General features: G+C 45.7%; 1 protein-coding gene across 1 annotated transcript in view; it reads left to right on the top strand.

Annotated features, from left to right (window-relative positions):
- The window catches only part of LOC144179489 (neuromedin-K receptor-like), a 331891-nt gene that overhangs the window by 53291 nt on the left and 255498 nt on the right, over window positions 1-23102 (top strand). The window contains exon 2 of the mRNA XM_077707864.1: window positions 2668-3078. Within this exon, the coding sequence (XP_077563990.1) occupies window positions 2668-3078 (411 nt within the window). The remainder of the gene's footprint in view (window positions 1-2667; window positions 3079-23102) is intronic.

The raw sequence follows: 23102 nt of genomic DNA on the forward strand, positions 1-23102 counted from the left end.
GTATTTTCTTGCCGGCGAGCCGGCGAGTGGTCGGCGTTACCACCGTTTCGTTCGAGAGAGTTCCAGTGTTTTCTTGGGACGAATAGAACTGAAACTGAATGCATCGCAAGACAGTAACAAGAATTTCGTGCTGTACAATAATATGAAAAAGCTTTACGGTACTTTTAGACGCCGTACGCTCGAGTTTGTGACAGACATTCTAGCCACAAAAGTCAACCACCACATCCCTGTATCTTGATATTAAGGCTTCTGATTGCGCTGCTTTTTATTCAAACCACTATTTCCTTTGATCGCAACCCTACCGCTAAAGCTGTGGAATTCTTCGTTATTCACTGCTCTCTCGCGGTGCATCAGGAAGCCTACCCAGAGCTCTTTCTTTTCTCCACGTCTGAGGGAACTGTCACTTCTCTTTTCTTCAGGCATGAATGGTGTAGTAAAGAAAGTTTGTTATATATGCCACCGTCGCCATGTACGTATACTTGTCAATTGATTCGCAAAAGCAGCTTTGCTGCTTATAAAAGTCGCAAGTAACATGGAAACGTTACATTACCATCAATGAAAGTGGTGGTTTAGAGCCCACACACACACACACACACACTGTGGCGACGTTGTCATCCCACCGCTGACAACCAGTTGTTGCGACCGGGAGGGCCGACCCGAGCCAAACTCCGTCACCTCCAACATACGTTTGGTAGCGTGGTGTGAAGCGAGCGGCCAGCCGCTGTTGCAGCCGTGAAGAAGTCCAGAAGCCGTAGGCTAACGTAACTGTTTACTTCATAGCGACAGATGAGCCGAAGCCAAAGAACATGGCCCGACGGGCGAGGTAACAGTACAGGACTCGAGCAGACTGATAGCATGGATTCACTGGTCAAACAGGAATGAGTTATAGCGCTCGCGGTGGTCGTATTTATACCCAAAAGCGTCAACGGTCAAAACAGCGTTCCCTCTAGATTGTGCACACGCCACGAACGTCACAGACACACACCACACTCTTTTTAGAGTTCGTGAGCAGTCGGTAGCAGCGGCGCACGTTGAGCCCGAGAGAGGGGAGAGAGGAGGACTCCGCTGCGATCGCGGGGCCCCTGTGTCCTTGAAGCGCGTTGAGACGTGCTTCGCCGGTAACCGTCGAAGTTTCAAACGCGCCGAAAACAAAGCGCGTGACCCGGGCTCGTTCAGACGTGAAAACATGAGTCACCGACACGGTGGGGCTTGTCTGAAAGGAGCACGTAGTGGAGGCTTCGCCGCACAGCCGAGGAGTATTGAAACGAAGCCCAACGGCGGGCTCAATCGTAACAACACACACACACACACGCACGCACACACACACATGCACGCACGCACGCATACACACACGCACGCATGCACACACACACACACACATACACACAAAGATACACACAAGCACATGCGCACACACACACACACGCACACGCGCACACACGCATATACGCACGTACACACACACACACACACACACACGCACGCACGCACACACACACACACACACACACACACACACACACACACACACACACACACACACACACACACAGACTCACTCACACGCATGCACACCCACGCGAGCACACCACATCGAGGGAGAAAGTATAGAGGCATAGCGGCGTACCAGCTTTACAAAGTGATAGCAGCCCCTCCAGCGCAAAGGCAGGTAACGAAATGCATGGCCTCACTTCATAAATTAGAAGGGCAAATGCAGTTTTATCACAAATTGATAAAATGTGGGCATTGTGGCATCGATATATCGGTGGAGATATGCCTATCATACCAGCAATATGATCAAAACAATAATTTTGAGACACGTCACAGCTGCGCTGGCAATTAGGTATAATGTGCGACCGAAAACGTTCCACGGTGAATTTATTTACAGGGCTGCTTTTTGTGCTACCCTCACACAAAAAATGTAACTATTTATCATATCACGTACTTTTGATTGCTCGTTGATAGGAGTTAACTAAACTGGTCAGTTGGCGAAATTCTTGTTGAACACACTTTGAAACCCGCTGCGTACAATGCCTCTGGGGTTACGATTTCCTGGTCAATTTTTTATTCTTAGCAAAACGTAGCAAACCTAAACGTAGCAAATCTTAATTTTGTTGCTTTCAGAGCTAAAACAAACACGCTTCTCTTAGTCTCTCCTCGTACGCGGCAATGACCTTCACCAAAAAGTTCAAACGAGCTGTCCTGAAAAAAATACCTCATGTTTAACACTTCTACACGTAGTTACCACGGGCGAAAGCAGATATGCATACAGTGCGTTGTTTAAGTTTTCATTTTTTTTCCTTTGCTTGCAATTTCACAGCGTGCCCTCTAGCTATGTCTACTGGATGATTGGACTTTCGCTTTCGATTTTCGATCATTTCGCTTACATTGAAGGACAAGCACACATATCGCTGCCGGCGCACCATCGATGGCGACGCTGAGGTAACAAGCGCTGGCAAAGCAGTCGTTAGGCTCTCGAAAGTTTCGAGTGAGCAAAGTTATAAGAGACAGAAACAACATTTTTTAAGCTTTACGCGTTCTCAGAAAGCGGTTGAGAAAGGCGCGCGCAGGCGGCTGAAGATTCCTCGCGACGCAATGGATGACCTTGAAAGATGTAGGGCTCTTGTTCTAAATCTTGTGATTATATATATGCCGCCATGGACGCAGGTGGTGTCGGTGAACGTGTCGATCTTCACGCTGACAGCCATCGCCGTGGACCGCTACCGGGCCATCACGATACCACTCAAGGCGCGCCTGAACTCCCGCCTCACTGCGCGCGTTCTCATCGGCGTCATCTGGCTGGTGTCGGCCGTCGCGGCTGCCCCCTACGCCGTGGCACTACGCGTCACCATGGTGCCGGACGATCGCACTGGGGAGAGGCCCTTCTGCCAGAACGTGGCTCTGTCGCCGGCCGCCTGGCGCGTATACACCAACGTGCTCGTCTGCTCGCAGTACTTCGCGCCGCTCCTGGTCATCTGCTATGTCTACGAGCGCATACGCCGCCTGCTCAAGGACTCCACCATCCCGGGAAATCCCGAGTCGGTGCGCGACGCCATCGTTGTCAGAAACAAGAAGAAGGTGAGTGCCGACTACGTTTTCGCTGCTCGTGCGTTTCGTGGCGCGTTATAGGAGATACCGTGCGGGGTGCAATGGTACGCCGTCTGGCGCCTCGACGGTTTTGCTTTTTTTTCTTGGCGAGGGCTAAACAGAAAGAAAAGGGGATGTTTCTTACAACGCATTGTGCGATGGCTGACTGCCAATCGGTGACATTAGTTGCATCTATACTAATGGACTATTTAAACGACGTGATAGAGGTATTCCCATGAATGCAGAACTATTTTTCCACGCGTGAATATTGCAGTTCCTATGCTAAGGAAGAAACATCCCTCTTGCGCGCGTGCACATATGCTTCCCTGGGTTTGGTAGACGCCGTTTAAAGCGTCGTAAAGTGGAAAATCATGGCGATTCTCATGTCGATGCGACCAAACTTTGTGGAGTGCACATGAAAAAGCCTGCGTTTTATGTAGTGGGTAATCAGAAAGAATGTCTCAAAAAAATTCTCGAAATAATTTCAATTTGCCATTAAACTCAGGCGTTATCGTCAACGCGGCTACACGTGCGGACCAATGTTTAATCAACGACAACTTCGTGCCTGCCACCGCTACTACTGCGCCTGTGCCGAAGTCTGGAACGTCACACCCTCTAGAAAAGGCCTCGCACCAACCTCCCAAGCCAGTGGGCTCGGCAGCCGCGTACTGTGCAAAACACTCATGAATCCCTTCTGCTCGTAGATTCAGGTTGATTTTTACATTCCTGCTAAGTGCTATAAAAGCAACAACCGTTTTCTAGTGCTGCTGCCTTGCCCACTGAGTGTAAGAGAGTTTCTAAGTGATGTGTGCGGCTTCAAAGTGAATCTTTTGTCATGTGGTGACGTTGAGTGAAACCCAGGGCCTGCAGAAAAAGAAACGTTGGAGAAACTGCCAGCTGGCCAGAGCCTCATGCTATCTTCCATAAATGACATTTTGAACAGGCAAAATGAAAGTGATAAAAAAATTACTGAATTGACGAACCGAATTGCTGGCCTGGAAACTGAACTGTCTAGCATAAATGCTTTAAAAACGCAAGTTATGAATTGAAATCAACCATTAATAGCACTCAAAAGGACACCGCTTACCTTCTAAATAAAATAGATGATTTGGAAAACAGTAGTAGAGTAAACAATCTTATAATCTAAGGAATAGAGGAACAGAACGAGGAATCACGCGAAAAACTATCGGATAAGATAAGAAACGTCGTGTTCCAAGAAAAACTCGGAGTCACAGTTGAAGGCATTTAAAGATGTCACAGACTAGGCCGGCGTGGTGAAAGAAGACGCCCGGTTATCATTAAGTTACTTGACTATCACGAAAAAGCAAGAATACGAAACGCGTGTGGAAAATTGAAAAGAACAACTGTATGTGTATGAGAGGATTTTTCTAAGAAGATAAAAGAAATCCGAAAGAAGTTATGGCAAAGCTCGAGTCAGCAGAGAAACGCCGGGGCTAAAACAAGAATTTTTTTCGATAAACTCAGCATTGACGGGAATGCATAGGACGAAGAAAGTGACAAACGATACAAAATTTGCAAAAACAAGTGATCCGACAAGCTTAGACGGGTATTCTGCTTTACTCACAGAAACGTGGCTGAGTGATGATATCTCGACAGTGAATTCGTCCCTGCAAACTATCGGGTGTTCCGTAAAGGCCGCGACCGAAGAGGCGGGGGAGTAGCTAATCTTTCTTAAAGTAAAATTAGGGTTTAAGGATGCCTGACGTTTCGGGTGTTGCAACTATCTTCTGTAAGGTACACATTAACAAAATTAGACATATAATTGGAGCAGTTTATAGACCGCCAAACAGCTCTGCTCTCTTATTAGATAATTTAAAGGAATATCTTCTCAATAATGTAAAGCCTGGCGATAAATTGATAATTACTGGAGATTACAACTTGCCTAATGTGGATTGGGCAGACTTCTCGCCAAGTACAGAAGCTAAAGATAAAATACTAGATATTGTTTTTACGTATGACCTATATCAGATCGCAAGCGACTACACAAGAACGCAAAACGAATCAACGTCCATCCTTGATTTATTTTTTGTTAGTGGTAGTATGGAAAGTAAGACGTCATGTCATAGTACGCCAGGTATATGGGATCACCAAGCTGATGTGTTAAAATCAGAAGATGTACATACTGTGGAATATAATAAGATTTCCATGCACCCGAATGTCTCGCGCTGATGACGCATCCATGATTTACATATTGGAAATTTGTTGCCAATTTTGCAAACATGTCCTGCTCTGTGAATGAATTGTGGCTTCAATTTAAATACATTGTGAATGAGTGTGTATAACGCTTTGTGCCTAAACTTTCTGAAAAATCCAAAAACTTCAATCCTTGGATAACTCGGGGTACGTTGCAATTGCAACGGAAGCTCAAGAGACTAAAAAAGAAGTTCCAAAGTTCTACAAATGTCCAGCAGCAATCCGTAAATTGATAAAATATCAAGTGAGCTAGAATAAAAATTTCTAGAGATAAGGATAAATACTACGGATTCTAGCTTCCGAGTTTAATTAAGGCGTCCCCCGATAGATTTTGGACAACAATTACCCCTAAGTCTTGCTCTCCTGACATGTTCGTCAGAGACGGAAAATGCGTGCATGACGATGAAGTGGTTGCTACCGCCTTTAATGACTATTTCATGACAGTTTTTATGATGGACAATTATGTTCTTTCCGCGTTTTCAATGAATCTCCCCCACTTACTGATGTCAGTATTTCTGAGCCTCGAATATTGAAGTTACTGTTACATCGTGATATCAAAAAAATCTCCAGGACCAGACGATATCCCCAATTCCTTCTAAAAAAGATACGCAGAATGGTGTGCAAAATATTTATGTTGTCTTTACGAAGTTTGTAAATGACGTCGCTTCACGTGATGACTGGTGGCTAGCCAAAATGAAACCTGTGCATAAAACCGGAGGAAAAACTTGCATTCCGAATTACCGCCCCATCTTGCTCACTTCAACATCATGTAAACTGCTAGAAAATATCATTTACAAGCACGTAATTAACTATCTCAGAAAACATAAGGTAATAGCAAATATGTAGCACGGATTTCGGGCTGGTTTCTCGACCACTACTCGGCTAGTGGAAACCGTTCATGACTTTGCGAGTGCCAACAATGAAGGCAAACAAACTGACGTAATATTTATGGATTTCAAAAAAGCATTCGATAAAGTACCGCACCAAAAGCTTCTGCAGAAATTAGGACATATTATACGAAATGATAAATTTCTGCATACCTCCTAAGTGGAAGACAATTCGTCGCAATTTATAACGTTTTTTCCGACTGCGCACCGATTGATACTGGCGTCCCTCAAGGCACTGGGTAGATTTATTGTTTTTATTATATAGTAATGGCATCGCTCTTGACCTTTCTGTTCATGTTAAATTGTACGCAGATGTATGTATTGTATATGAAAAGATAGAATCTCCACAACACCAGTTAAGACTAAATAATGACTTCCAGAAAATAATTTCTTGATGCAACGAGTGGAAAATGTCTATCAACTTCGAGAAAACTCTGTCCATGAAAATAACCCATAAAAAGTTCCCTTCCAGTACCAATACACCGCTAATAATGTTCGTCTGCAGGAAGTAGAACACTACAAGTACATCGGCCTATCGATATCGAACAAGCATTCCTGGACGAAACACATAGACAACATCACAGCTAGATCAGTACGCAAGTTATTCTTTCTACGGCGTTCCTTAAAATCGTCCACACCGAATCTACGTCTTCTTGCATATAATGCAATTATCCGACCAATGATTGAGTACGCAATAGTAATCTGGGATCCATTCACAAAATTCGATATTAATAAATTAGAAAGGTTGCAAAAAAGCTGCAAGATTTATTTACAATTCACATCATCATCATCATCATTATCATCACCAGTCTATCTACGCCCACTGCAGGGCAAAGGCCTCTCCCATTAACCTCCAACTACCCAGGTCCTGCGCTAACTGCGACCAATTTATCCCTGAAAACTTCTTGATCTCATCTGCCCATCTAACTTTCTGCCGCCAATTCATATTCAGTCATGAATATGAATTCATATGGGCGCAATTCACTATTCATATTGGCGCCCCTCAAAATCAGCTCTCCTTGAACAAAGCGGGATGTTGCCCGTCTGAGAAAGGGACAGGATTTGCCACCTGAAGTTCTTTTTTCAATTAATTAGAGGGCATTACTTCGTTGACACTTCTCGCATCCTGAAATATTCATCCGGTTAAAATACAAGACGCCGCCACGCGTTCTCAGTATCCCCATTGAATCCTCGAAATAACTGTCACAAATATTAATTTTTTTCTCGAACAAATGTTGAATGGAACGTTTTCATTAATGAAGCGGTAACACAGCAGTCATTGACTTCACTTGAATGTTTTTGTAATAAGATATGTATTTTTATTGTGCATTTTATGTTCTATTGTTTGTTGCCTTGTTTTGTATGTATTTGTATTTACTTACTTGTACCCACCCTGCAAAAGTATCTAGAGAGACTGCAGTATTCACAAATAAATAAAAACTATCTGAAGTCTGAATGGTGGCGTCACGTAGTATCTAAACATGACACTACCGTACCTATGCAGACAGCTCCGTCGGTTTCATTGCGGGATTCAAAAACCGCATAAACGAATGGGAAAAACCACATTTTATAACGGTTTTACCTAGGGAAATGTTTTTAAACGCCTCTTGTCATCTTACGCACGATTAAAAGTACGTTGCTTAGCTGCTCACTGTTATGGCAAGCATTCCTTTGGGCCTTCTGCGCTGCCCAGGGGGCGCTGCGCAAGTGGCGAAAGCGACTCCCGGCAGGACTTTCGGGTAGTAGAAAGCTGCGCGGGTCCCATAGGATCCCGTGTTGACAGAAGCAAAATGAGCTCGATGCTCCCGATTGTTTTGCGACATGGTCACCAGCCCATACCCGACGCGTCCGATTTGTTCCGGCGATCAACTTGGGATTAGGGAAAAAAGCTTTGCAGTGCTAAATACGTTTCCAGCGCCGACGAAAGTGCCGAGACTCTGACGGCGCTCTCCCACTCACAGGTTCACCGATCGATTGTCGTATAAAGTGAAATGTGAAGTGAAACTTCTAGTTTAAACTAATACTGTAGGTGGCAAGGACTTTTCAACAACAACCGATCAACAAAGAAGAGTGACGCAATCGGCGATGATCGCGCTTTAAAAAGCCAGCGGGTCCGGCGGACCGCAGGTTAGCTGCCGTGCGCCGCTTTTTTGCGTACCTGTGCACTAAGCGTGCACTTGCATTAAACAGTGCTTGTTTGCGTCACCGTTACGAATACACGGTGCAGCGTTAGTTTGCTGTTGTGTTGCATGACTCAGTGACCAAATGCAGCGAGCGTCAGAAGCGTGAAATCTGTTTTTGCGATTCCAAAATTAGTGGCCGTAAAACGAAGCGGTCAGGCGAACTGAGAGGCGGCTCACTTTCCTTGTTTGCTCTCAATTTACTATATTACGCTCTTGCACCATATGTTCCAAGTTCGCATTTAATAGGCTAGAATACGTGTCGGCAACGTTTTGAAGTGTAGGGCCAAGTAGCATGCAGCCGGCACAGCGGAGGGCTGGGCGGCAAATCGAGTGGGAACAGAAGGGCGGTTTTGAATGCAAAGAGAAATTCAGCGCATTGCCAATCATATTTGACAATAATCTGGCGAAGTGTGAAGATAAGGAAAATTCAACTGGAAGCGATCAATTCTCTGTTCTTGTCTGGCTGTCTAATAACTCCATTTGAGGACAAAACTGGCCTGTCGGCGTTGTTACGATTCGGCCCGCCGCCGTACTTTCCTGCAACACTTCTCGGCTGTGCGGCGGAGCCTCCATGGCGTGCCGACGCAACAAGCAGGGACCTGTCCCAAGGACACTGAGGCCCCGCGTCCGCAGCGGAGTCCTCCTCTCTCCCCTCTCTCGGACTCAGCGTGCGCCGCTACTGCCGACTGCTCACGAACTCTCGAAAGAGTGTTTGTGTGTCTGTGACGTTCGTGGCGTGTGCACAATCTAGAGGAAACGGTTGTTTTGACCGTTAGCGCTTTGGGTATAAATAGACCCCGCCCGAGCACTGTAGTTTTATTCCTGTTTGAGCAGTGAATCAATGCAGTCACTCTGCTCGAGTCGTGTAATGTAACCTCACCCGTCGGGGCGTTCTTCTTCGGCTTCGGCTCACCTGTCGCTATGGAGTAAACAGTTACTTTAGCCTACTGCTTCTGGACTTCTTCACGGCTGCAACAGCGGCTGGCCGCTCGCTTCACACCACGCTACCACACGTATGTCGGAGGCGACAGAGCTCGGCTCGGGTCGGCCTTCCCGTACGCAACAGCGTTCAGATTGTTAGCGACGACCCCTGAGCTAGAAGATAACCAACAAATTCAGTGATGATCGTATGTAAATATTGGGGGTCTTGCGTTGTGTATGCGGCTGTGTTATGTTATGCAAATATAGAAGTACACATGTCTGCAGGCAGCGGGCGTGCGATTGGGTGCTTGTTTTGCGTACTTTAATCGTGCTTAATTTGTTTATTTGATGCTATCGCATCACCTACTCGCTAGTATACATGTACCCTGCCGTTCGTAAATCGTGCGGCGTAAAACGTTACGCAAGAATGATTTAATTTTCGAAAATACAAAACAAAATTTCCTCTCGTTTTCAAGGCGGTGCCAGGCCAGCACTGTCAGCTCAGTCGGCTGCGCAATTCTTGCGTTCGCTTTCATGCTCCCGCTGAAGCAACCTTTCGAAGTTACCTCAGGCTATAGGATGAGCAGCGTTCCGTGTTCCTGTTACTCGTGAACTTTGCTTTGTCGCCCATACGCAAGAAGAAGGAACGATAATTGTCGCCAGGAAGTTAGACCACCCGACCTGGTGATACTGTCCCACGCCGCGACGTTGGTCGTGACGACCGCTACAGCTCAAGCCGATACATCGGCTTGTTTTATCGGATATTATTTTTTAGCCTCTGCAACTATTTTAAGGGCTATTTAATACAGTATGCAGCCATTCAGACGCGCCACAAAGCGATTAAACTAAGTAAAACCAACGTTCACTCTGGCTTGTAACTGAAAACACATGGATGGCGGTGAGGGTCGTCTGCTTTGGTACTACCCTGACGTGTCGGACACGACGGGGTGCTGCATCCTGCCAAACTCCAGCGCAGGGGCCATTTTGGCAGATAAAAAGTCCGCCTTCAAACGTTCAAGGGCGGCACCAGAGAAGCCGCCCATTTTCAAACTATTTTAAGAGACCCCTTTCATTTGCGATAGAGAGCGTACCTCCGCAAAAATCGGTTGTCTCTTTTTTCAGCTGATGCGCAGCCTGCGCACGAAATGCTTACTTCTTGTTTTTGCTAGTGCAGCGAAAGGCGCCATCTTGTAGGCGATAGAAACTTGGCCACGTACACGTCTTGACCGCGTACACGAAACTTGACACGCCTGCATAAAACTTGACCGCGTACACGAAACTGCGTACACTTCATGCTCATTGGCCTGTCGGTGTCATTGGAAGGAGATATCTAAACCCTTTCAGGAATAATTGCAGTGCTTTAGCTGAAGGCTCTTTCAAGGTCAGGTCTTCATGGTCCTTTAGACAGGCTGACTATTAAATTCTCATCAGTCTGCAGCCGTCTGTAGCACGTTAAAGGATGCAGACCTATGTTAAGGCGTTGCATGAACTTATGAGCGTTGCATTTGCGACGCTTCGAGCATGCCACAAAGCTAGCCACTATGCGAAAAACGTAGTAACAACTTCGTAACTGGAGCTGTTGCTATGTTTTTACTACGCTTTAGTAGAATTTTTCAGGGAAGCAATAGCAGACACCCCTTGAAAGTGGCAGCATTAGGTAAGCATGACACAGTTGCGATGAATGTTATACCACATACCCAATCTGCAGCGTACCGGGGAAGTTGTGTTGTTTGCAATTTTTAGGTGCACATATAACAGCAAGTAGCCGATGTTTGGTATCACGGGACATTATAAACCTGCCTGATATGTTCTGTGGTCGCATATTTGCCCGACCTGATTCCCGAGATAGGAATTCTGTATTTCGGAATGTTCACTACCGACACGTGTGGTATCTTTCCAATCATTGTGGTTCCGAGAGCTTTGTAGCAGAATTGTTTGTGAAATATAAATTGTCAAATGAAACCGACAAAAATGGGAGCTCAATGAGTAGTTGTCCTATTGGGCACGTTGTTTTTATGTGAGCAAAAAAAATTGCTGAAATTTCAGTTTCCTTTGGGTTCACAACGCGAAAAGACCATGTGGATTAAAAACCTTAGTTTCAGAAACGAAGAAAATGTTACCGCGGTTAACTTGGCAGCGTTTTAATTTAATCAGTCGGAAACCTAACCCTAGCCGTTGATTGTCTACGCAGGGATCAAATCGAAGCAATGAAAAATTCTCCGTTGTCACCGATTCCTAATTGGGTGAGCTGATAGAAGATTTGGGGAGTCGACTCAAGCGAGCAAATAACCCCACCGAATCTACAGGGCACAGGTGACGAAGGGGGTGGCCGCCTGATGTGCGGCTTTCGCCGACCAGAGCGGTAAGAATGAGTCAGAGCCTTGAACGAACAATAGAAGAAAGACATATTTGGACAGGCAAAACACCGTACAATCACGAGGACATGCAACGATCACGAGAGGTAACTTAGAGCGACTACAAAAGGCGAGAAACAGTTCACATACAAAAGGTACAACAGGGAGCTTTGACCAGGAATATTACGAGGTAGAAGAAGTAACTAGAAGAAAGACAGTTCGATGCATATGAGAGACAGAATCCCACAATATTCACCGACGGGGCCGGACGATGCACCACTGTTGGAGGCGATTCGGCTACCTGTGAAGCGTGGCTTCGTCGTAGGCCAGGCTGTCCGAGACGATCACGGTGATTTCAGGTCCGGGAGTACGTTGGAGTCCTCCAGGACGCGGGTCGCGGAAGGTGGGCTGCACAAACTGGCAGAAGCCGTTGTCACATCACGACGTCCAAACGTAGCTAATTTGCTTCGGGCCGGACTCTCATTTTATAACTGCGCCGACGCGGAGAGAGAGGGTACAACACACAACCGGTCAGCCGCCGCCGAGCGCACAACTTCCCTCCTTCTCTCTTCTGGAATCATTGGCGCGCCTTAGCACTGGCAAGGCCACGCTCGCCCCCTAGAAAGTGCTCGAAGCTTCGACGAAACCTGAGCGGCAGAGCTTTTATTTTGGTATTTTCTTTCCGGCGAGCCGGTTAGTGGTCGGTGTTACCGCCGCTTCGTTCGAGAGAGTTCCAGTGTTTTCTCGGGGCGAATAGAACCGAAACTGAATGCATCGCACGACAGTAACAAGAATTTGGCGCTGTACAATAATATGAAAAAGTTTTACGGTAGTTTTACGGTAGTTTACGGAGCGTGCGTCGTACGCTGGAGCTTGTGACATCCGTTCATCCGGTTAAAGCGATAAATCAAGTGACCATTGAGCATCCGCTTCAAGGCTCACTTATTGTATGTACTGTATCTTAAAATTAGGTGCTACAAAATGTTCTCTGCGCAATGAACTAACTTAGCCACGTCACGGCAATGCTCACATAAACGTTGCGCTTGCGATTCAGCGCTCAGAATCTGCGGTACCTTTCTTTTAAATGCTACTAAATTCTCTCTGAGGATTTCATACCCGATTTTCGATCTTACCGGCTTACCCATACTAGTTACACACAATTTTCTCGTCCGATCAACTGGCGCTCTTCTGGTGCTTTCGCAGACGCGCTCCTACTATACTTGGCAAGACGCTGCTTCTTCATTCTATTAGTCGCATTTTTATTTTCTTCCGGGCCTTCATTAACCGGCGCTCTTTAATAGCTGTTGTGTGCTGCTTCGCTTGAACAGAGGCCTAGGCCTCTGTTCTTTGTTGCGCTCTCGTACAATTCAAAGCTTTTGCTCGCTGCTTACGCTCCTACACTCTTAGGGCACGCTTTCTTCACTGTTCCGTTGAATTGTCTTAAGCCTTCACTTTCGCAGTTGCGGCCTCGGTTGACCCCGCTACTCCGACGCAGGCTTCTCAGACTTCACCCTTTCGGGTGTGGCAAGCGCTTCTGCAACAGCCTGTTCGATGGACAACACACAGACACGTCCCCAGAAAAAGCTGCGGGACCCTAAACAGGCCGCTTGTTTGATCTTATTTGACTCTAATTGGCCCTCGATGAGGGAACGCAAACGCCGCCATTCTCGACGGATTGCTTCATCGAAATGCGCTTTCGTGTCGAGTGGCGCGGCTCTACAAAAGGTCTGTGCATAACGTCGAAGGTGGGTGCGGAGTCTCGGAGAACCGTGCACGGCTGGTTGTGTATTACTAAGCCGGGAACTTGAGGTTGTAGGAGCTGTCTCTTGTTCTTGCTGCTCCCTACATAGAAAAAAAAAAACCATCTTCTGCGCGTGAGGTGGTTGTGATGGGGATAAAGATACACCAAATATGCGATCACATTAGGCCATCGGTCTAACGCTAACACCATCAAAAGGGACAACTGCGTTCTCGCTGAGCCCTGTTTGTTCGAGTCCTAGGGTCGATACACAGTCATGCGAGTGATTGTTGTTTGTATTTCTGGCCAGAGCACCCTCGCTGTAGGAGCTGGGGTAACACAACCGAAGGGAAAAGGTTTCGGCGTGTTGGTTCATAGCCACACAGAAAACAAGTGCAGTAATAAACAGATGACAAGGCACTTGTCCTGTCCTCACCTCGTCCTCTGTTTATAACTGCGCTTGTTTTCTGTGTGGTCACACTACTGGCTGAAGAGAAGCATAAGTGAGATCACCACCAGCAGTCTGATTTTACGCAGAGAATGTGTATTGTGCCTGACGGACTGCACGACGGATCACTCACGGACACCTTGCGTAAGCTGTGGTAAATGAAGGAAGGAAACGGAAATTTTATTCGCCCGACGCCATTATTAAGGTCAAATATAGCTCAAAGTCCGCAGTCTCTCTTGCTTTTACGATCACCATGCGGATTTAAGAACAGGGTGGTCGTCGATCACAATTACTTGAAAGATAAAAGTATGAGCTAACTATGCCTCACGGAAGTTAGCGAAGTATGGAAGAGTAAGGCAGTTAAGAACAGAAATAGCCTTATAACGATGGAATGAGTACGCAGGCGCAAGAGTATAAGCGTTAATAAGGCTGTGTTTTTGCACTTAGAAAACTCAAACAATCAGTGAGCTATGAATCCGTGTGCCTCTATGCACCGCCTACTTGCTTTTCAAAACGGAGTGTCGAAGGCAGGACGCATACATACGAAATTATGTGCAGAAATTGTTACAAAAACATATTTCAAGGAAAAGGTTAGCAACTCGCCCAGTAAGAAAGTTATAAAATTGGCGACTGAATACACTGACACCTGAGTCTAATACCCCGACCTTCTTTACTCAAGGTTTGCGTGGCGCCCACTAAGGCAGTCTCCATTGTTTTACGAAATGCAGCCCTATTACCGAGGCGACATCTCGAAGATATCTCGCCTGACGATTTTTAACTGCCTCCCTCTTAACTCCAGAAACAAAAAAAAAAAACGAAAATGCCGTCTGCCCCACTGATGCAAAGCACTTCTTGAAGTACACCTGTCAAGAGGAGAAAAACTAGGAAATCTTTGAACCCAAGTGAAGCTGAACTCACTATTAATACATTCCCCTATTACGTAATACTGTTTTGTGTAATCAGGAAGAACAGGCAAGAAAATTACGCGCACATGACGAAGCGAATAAGTCGTTTGCCTGCTACGTTTTATTGCGCCTCTCAATGGACATAGGCACGTACTGCGCCGCCTAAAGGGCCACTGAAACACAAATCGTTTATTTTTTTTAACTTCTTGAGACATCTACATCACTTTAAAACATAGGACGTAAGTGTGTACGGTCCTTTCATTAGGAGTTAACGAAATATCGGAACCAAAGTTACTGTATTGCACTCACTCAAAATATGAAGAGACGCACGTGAAACTGGTTACGTGTTCGGCTCAGAAAGCCTTAATTTCAGTTCAAGTTATGTGATCCTCTATGTCTAAACGAACGTCTGTCGTGATTATGTCATCTTTTGTTGCGACAATATCTTCGCCATGAGAGGGCTTACGTCCGGTGCGTAATCTTGGCGTCGTAACTGGTGCGATAGTGTCGGGTGGTGGTAGTTTTAGCTGCAGCGATCACCTGCCTGTTTGCTTGCCGTGTAGCATTCTGGTGTTCCCTTGCATCTACTGAGGTGTACTTCCGTGGGCGACGTCGTTTCAGAACCTCCGGTGAGTAGACGCTTCAAAGCCTATCAGATACAGACAGTACAGACAGCAAAAATGTGTGCAGTAGTGTGATGGTGTGCTCTCACTACTAGGGTAATGATCCCTTTCTCTTTGTGTCATTTTCTTCGTCTGTCTGGCATTATGACTGGCGAGCTTGGCCAATCGCGTTGCTACCCTTGAGTTTACGCTATCACCGTAGACTGGCTTTTCTACTGCTGTAATTACCCTTCTCATATAGGTGCTCTAGGCCTCAGCACATGCGTTCTAACACGCGTTTGTAATTCAAAGGCTGCAACGAATTCACTAACCTTCAGTTACCTCGAGTAAGGAAAGGTTGTTTAAACGATACATGCTACAATTGCGCCTTGTAAGACGCGTGGTCGAATCCCAGGCCGAAAGTCATTCAATCTCCTGTTTCTTTTTGTTCTCTTTGCCACATCGGTCATTTTTGGAAGCATCGCTTAGTCACGCGGACGTCAAATTTTAGCGTAATGGGGAGTTATCCCATTATATAACGTTGTCGAACCGGAACCAAAGCGGTATTTTTGTCGGAACTGAACCTGAACCCAAACAGTTATTTTTTAGCACGCTGAACCCGAACCGCTACTGAACCGTAAAAAGAAATAACGGTTACCGGTTCACGACGAAACGGTTCGACCATACGCTGTTGATAATGCCCGGTCAACGCCATTCGGGGCCTTTCTCTTTCACGCACCATCAACTTCGTAACTTCGCACGCACTATCCTTTTCATGTCAGTCAACACTTTACGCGGTCTTCGTCGTTTACAGGAACCAATGTTGCAATGGTATGCTACTTCTGATAGCGCGACAAGAGTGCAAGGCTGAGCAAACAAAATGTCACACTCTCGGAAGCCAGCAAGGGATATCAAACATCAACTTTGACATTTCGTTGCTGAGATTTTTTATGCGGCTGCAAGAATCGGATAGCCCCATAGCAAGAAGGCTATTCCGCTTAACGGCAAAGGCCCTCAACCGAAACGTGCATGCTTTCACATGTAATAATTTGCTTACAACGGTCGCACACTTGGAAAGTGTAAGGGTGTTTTCACGAGAGATCAAACAGGCGTGTCCGGTCGACATTTTTTATTTTGACGACAATTTTATGTATAGCTCCTTGAGCACAGGGGAAACATATTTGAAGCTATTTTGCGGAAACAAAATTCTCGATTAGTGAAAAAAAAATTCTAAAGTCGGCTCCGGTCACTCGTGCGTTGTGCGGCTCGCGGAAAATGTGAAACTCCTACCACTCTGAAGCCAAAACTACTGCAGCTATCGCCCTAGTTCTTGTGATTTGAAGACTTTAGATACTTTCGAATGATTTACCATTTGTTTTTAACGTGCAAAGAGATTTTTTAAAAATAAAAATTCCAAAATTGGAAGAAAGTTTGGAAACTTGCCCGAATGTGAGTCCGTTTTCCTCTGCAACTAAGCAAACTAGGTAGTTCAAATGTTTTAGTGTTATTTTTCTATTTTTTTTGTAGCCTTCGTGTGAAGTTTAGTTTATCTGGCCACGACGGTTATATTTTAAAAAAGCCCTCTGCTGCATGCAGGTAATTTTGGTAAATCTTGAAAGTCAAATAAAAAAAGGCCATCTTGAATTCCTTGCGAACTTTCGCAGATTAAAGCCAATGTTGCTTTCAATCACCTACACGAAAAACATGTTGCAGTAGTTTTTTTTTTTTTTTTGCAGCCACAAAGCACCAAATATGGCGCTGTTGGAATTATCGCGGTGACATACTCAAGTGGTTTGTAAGAAGCTTATGACCTCAATTTTGAGAGAGAAGGGGCGTTTAAAAAAAGGAAACCAATAAAGAAAGAGTGCGGCGAGCATGATTTGTTGAAGTTAAGCATGAACGAAGTAAAGAGCATTTTTCAGAACTTATAAATGCTATAACATTCTGCAATTTAGCGGGAGGCACTAGGACGGGGGTCAGGCAGAGCGAAGACGTATCGACGGTGACGCACACATCCGTAATAGCTGTCTCGAAATGCATTCCGGGGACCTGAGAAATAAGGCAGTGGGTTCAACATCAAAAAGGAAGCGGGCGGTGGCTTTATGTAGTCCGTAGGGCAACATAATGTCTGGGCGTGAAAGTAGCTGGTAAATCGTCCCTACTTAATCTACTTTTATAAATATCAGTCCTACTTGCTTACAGTTGTGTCTAAAATGGCGGGACTTTTATTTGGAAAAAGTAGTATTTTTAGTGAGCCCGAACTGTGGTTTATTTTTACGGTCGTTTTACAGTACAAAATATTTTTTCACGTCACCAATAATCTAACTCCCCTGATCGGTTCTTCACCCGGTTTAGAGCTTGCGAACAGGTTGGCGAACTGGTTTGGTACGGAATTTAGTCGAACCGGAACTGAACCGGATCAAAATGAATTCACCCGAACCCGAACCGTAACCAAACCGGTATTTTCTGCGGTTCGACACGCTGAATTATATATATAATATGGTTACTGTCGTCACATGCTCGTATTTTTGGGCATACAACACCACGCAGTTGTTCAACTTCTGTTGGCTTTGCTTAACCACAAGTCAGCGAAGTTACCAATCATTGCGATCAGTGGGGAGAAAGTTGGCCTGTGACGCGAGCACACGTATAGGATAGGAAAGTAAACCTGAGGGTACGCATCTAGATAATGCGAAAGTAAAGCACGATGTTTTTCATTTGGGTTGTTTCCTTGAGCATATTGGCTATGCCAACACGTACGCGTTAGCATATAGTAAAACGTTTCGGCATTGGATGCAGAGATTACTCTTTAAAATGCACTGAGGCGAAATGTTGCACCAATATATCGAAAGCCGAAGTCCTATACGCTCAAACGCTTTCTTGGTTCTGCTTCACGAAAAATAACTTCATAACCGGTTACGCGACCAAAAAAGGCCAGTAGGCCAATGAGAATTCGCCGCATTCTCAAAAATTCCGCAGGGCGCTTAAGTCTCCTTGCATGCATTGAAGGCGAAAACACTTCGGCGAACCTTGGCGATAGCTATCGAAGACTTCTTCACTGTTAGATCGTGTTTTTGTTCTTTCCTTTCTTCATCTTTTGGCGTGAATTTTTTCAACGGGCAATCTGGCGACGCTTTATGTCACAGCTCCCCCAAAATAACTCTTTTCCGTTGCGGACCTGTTCTACTTACGTGCCCTCGAGATCACCTGTTGCGCGACATGACGACAGCGCCGCGTGCTCGAGTTCCGCCGTTAGAGTGGTGACAACGCACTCGGATCCTACTGTCGAAACCCTGGTTTGATTCATATACGAACTCCAATGTGCTTGTACTTGCTGTTTAGAGCGGCGGCCATTTTCTATGCCGGTTTTTCAAACAACGCCGGTTTTTGGTGCGCTCGTTCACTTACTGCTTTCGCCTTGAAACTTTTGCGCTCTTTCATATGTTCGTCGAAGTCCGGAGATACATAAGTTGCTGAAATAAGGACCTTGAATACCGGCTTCAAAGAAAATCGTACAGGCGGCAAGGCTGGAGATACAGAAGGCAATTGCTCCCCGCAGGCAAATTCCGGAGTTCTTTTAACTTTTAGAGTCCTTCCAGACATGAAGGAAACAGAGAAGATGGTTGTCAAAATCTCGTCAGTGCGTTTTTTATTGAAAGCAACTACGTCGTGCAAGTATTTGAGCTTCTTTTTCCTTTATAGCAGATGATTTGAGAGCGCGAAATTTGACAATGAATTCCTTTTTTTTTTTCTACAACGAATGGGAATTGGGCTGAGATGCCACGAAGTACGCTGAATGGTTCATTAATTACGCACCTTATTTTGGGTTTAAAACCCGCTGCTTTGTATGGGTTTAGTCCCCATTGCAAACCGCCCTTGAAATAAAAACATGGTGTATTAGTACCAGCTTTGTATAACACGCACCTACCGTAGCTTCTAGACCGTAACGCACATGTGTATCCCGATAAAAATAAGTCCCAGAACCACATACCTACTCGTAAAAATGGAATTGTGAGTGCTCATCTTGGTTTCCATGGCGGCGTAACCATAGTCGCAAGTTTGTTGGCGTGAACAAGCAACGTTTGCTATAGCAGAGCGTTTAAGATTGGGACGCCCGCGGCAACGCCCACACTGTAATAAATAATGCAAAGGAAGCTTTTTTTCCTGCAATTACGTGGCGCTGGGTAGCGTCATTCTAAACAACAGCGCGGAAAAAGACCTGGAAGAAGGGAACGGGCAGGACGAGCGCTGACTCACAACTAGTTTATTCACGGGATGCGTGCGGAATACAAACGTTTGCAACAGAAAAGAGAGAGAGAGAACGAAGCAATCAAATCGAACACACTCCCTCAAACCCCCTCCCGCACATAGTAAACACTCAAAGGCTTAACGTGGAACTCATGAAGAATAAACAAAGGGCCACTTTTGGGCTGATAACTGGGATAACCGTAGGAACATAAAGCTTGGCGGCACGTGCTTAAGTTAAGTACGCATATTCCTTGTGATACAGCGCTATCGAGGTTTGGCTTGCACAATCGTCTCCCAGTTTCCTGATGTCAAACGCTTCAACAATTTTCCGGCCTGTCTGCCTGGTGTGTCTGGAAAGAAGGGTCGTTTCTTTTAGCAGAGGATTACAGACGCATGCGCGGCAGTGGTATGCTAGCCGAGAGTAGAGGTGGTCGCTTTTAGAGACCGTCTATGCTCACCTATGCGGCTATTGACACATCGGCCACACTGCCCCACGTAGCTTTTTCCGCAAGACAGGGGAAGCCGATAAACTGTACCCGCAGAGGGAAAACGCACAGAGGGTAGTTGTGGTGTGCAAAACGAACCAAGGTTTGTCCCGTGTAAGACGGGTGTAGCTTATCGGCTTCCTCAGCTTTTTCCACATCAAGCGTGCCAAGGTCACCTCTCAAAACAAAGACCTTCCCAAATGTTCCCGGGCAGTTTCCTACGCACGCGCCTCAGGAAAATAACAAAAATATTCGCAGTTTCACACAGCATATTCTCCGAGTTTATTGGACTCCAAGTTCCTTTAGCTTCTTCAGATCAACATCCCTTAAATGCACATAAGCTACTCGCAGTCTCCGAAGAGTGGTGCGGCAGGTTATATTCTCAAAGCGTATTCTGTACTTTTTGAACGTATGAGTTCATCCAATATTCCTGCACCCATCTGTTCAGATGAAACTATTTGCTGACGATTGTTTCATTTATTCTCGTGTACTTTGCCCTAACGGTTACATTAAACTTAACGAATGCCTTCAAGCATTAAATTAATGATGTTAACGCCATAGATATCAATTATAAAAAAAAAACTGATTTGATTGTAAGTTTCAACGCGCCGACCCAATGCAGGCGATGAGGCGCGCCGTGGTGAAGGGCTCTGGATTAATTGCGACCACTTGGGGATCTTTAACGTGCGCCGAAATCTCATACACACGGGCGTTTAAGCTTTTCGCCTCCATGAGAAAAGCGGTCGCCGCGGCCGGGAATCGAACCCGTGTCCTTGTGCTCAGAAGCACAATGCCTTAGCCGCTGAGCCATCACGGCGCGCATTATAAAAAAAAAAACTACATATACGTATGTAACAAGAAAGCGGAATGTTCTAAGACTTGAATATAATGTAGGAGAAGATGCTTAGACCGTGGTTCAGAGCTTCCGGTACTTAGGGGTGACAGTGACGCATAATCTTGACTGGCGCATTCATGTTGGAAAGACCTACTCCAGAGCATATCAAAAGCGCAGCTTTCGTAGGCGGAACTTGCCAAACAAACGCGACTAAAGGCATCAAATTAGTTGCCTACAAGACGTTCCTACCGACGGCACTAGAATATGCGAATGTTGCACGGAGTCCAGACAACAGCGGTTTCAAAAAAAAAAAAAAAAAGGTAGAAGAAATACAGCGAATCGCAGCGCGCTTTATTTGTTGTAGGTATCGCCGCAGCGACTCCGTTACAGAGAAGCTTCACCAGGGTTGGAACTGCTGGAAAGCGGAAGAACAGAGCAACGGCTAATTTTTTTTTTTTTCAGAAAATGCATGGAGCATTAAAAATAGATACAGAACACTATGTGAAGGCGCCTCTAAAACTTGGTTCAGAAAAGAATTACAACAGAGCAATTCAAACTGTTAACGCGCATACCGACGTGTATCGGTATTCTTTTTTTTCCAGATGTCATTGAAAGGTGGAATAAACTCCCAAATGTTGTTGTGGAGTGCCCAGGACTACAAAAATTTGAATTAGCTATAGATATGTTTTTTTAGAAAGGGTGCGTAATCCCATATCTGCTCGTGACTGCGTTATTGCAGTGTTTTGTTCCCTCCCGGTAGCGACCCTGAATAGGGTGTCAACAGTATTATTAAATACATAATTGATAGACCATGAAGCCATACTTTCTCTCTTTACGATCTTCAAACGGAAACTTGTCTTTTGCCCTGTTCCACTGCGCCAGTTACCTGATGTATGCACGTTGATTCATGAAAATAAGGGGACACGCGAGGGAGTACATGCACCCGCCACGGTGTCTTGATCACTGGCTAAGGCGTTGCGCTACTGAGCACGAGTTCGATTCCCGGCCGCGGCGGCCGCTTTTCTGATGGAGGCGAAAAGCGAAAACGCCCGTGTGTACGAAATTTCGGCGCACGTTAAAGATCCCCACGTGGTCAAAATTAATCAGGAGCCCTCCACCACGGCGCGCGTCATCGCCTGCGTTGCGTCGGCGCATTAAACCATACAATCAAGTGACTATCAAAATCTATCGAGGGAGTAAATGCTCTTGCACTTCTTCACAATTGTCATCGTCATCTTCTTTTCTTTTTCTTCGTGTCCCTCTGACTTTTCCCCTGACCCCAAGGAATGATCGCATAAATTGAACGTCCCAGCAAATGCGCATATCACCATCTGCTATACCCCTCATGTGTGGGCTCCTACACATCCATGGAATTGAAATAGGAATGCAAACTCTCAAGGCGTATTTTTGGGAGCTCCCATCATTTGTAAGGCTAATTAATCCTGTTTATTTCGCTCAAGTCCTAGCTCGCGTACCTCTCTTTAGAATTCGTTTTAAAAAATGCCAACATAGCAAGTAGCGTTGCTCAAGAGAAGAAATCTGTGCAGTCGCTTGTCTTCCCGGTCAACAAAAAGTTTTTATAAACAAAGAAATACATAATAAATTCAGTCCTTATGTTTCTTTTTTCCAAAGTTATGATAGAAACACCTATTCGGTGTTAGGAAATTTATATAATATGTACTGTTCCCGCGAAACCTTGCAATCTGTCATTGAACTTTTCGCCCTGTCTCGACTTCTCTGAAAACACTGAGGTTTCCATTAATTACGGGGACGCTACATGCGGGCGTACTCCGACGAGGGAAAATTATGTCGGCCATTTTTTCACTCTTGCGATCTTCTGAACAGCCTCTTCATTGGCATTCTAACACGCGCTGCATTCCCCCGCTATCGTTGCAAACGTGCCCTGGAAAACATCTGCTTGAGCGCGGGCTTTCCCGTAGCAACGGAAGAATTCACTGAACCAGGCCGGCTTCTATATTTCCCCGTGGGCTAAGCGGGTTCAACACCGCTGCAAACAACACTAGGCCGCTGTTGTCGTTGTAACATAGTGAACGTGCGTTAAAAAGGGCCAAATTCCTAGGGGCTTTCCGTCTGCCAGGTCGGCGAAGTGTCCCTGGAAATCACAACTGACAAACAAGGTACATATACGCAGCAGACTTTCACTTGCAGGGCACGCGGAAGAGGCCAGGGGGCCG

Source organism: Haemaphysalis longicornis, unplaced genomic scaffold (genome assembly GCF_048455015.1).
Source record: "Haemaphysalis longicornis isolate Haplotype H1 unplaced genomic scaffold, Haemaphysalis longicornis Haplotype H1 scaffold_1, whole genome shotgun sequence".
Taxonomy (NCBI): domain Eukaryota; kingdom Metazoa; phylum Arthropoda; class Arachnida; order Ixodida; family Ixodidae; genus Haemaphysalis; species Haemaphysalis longicornis.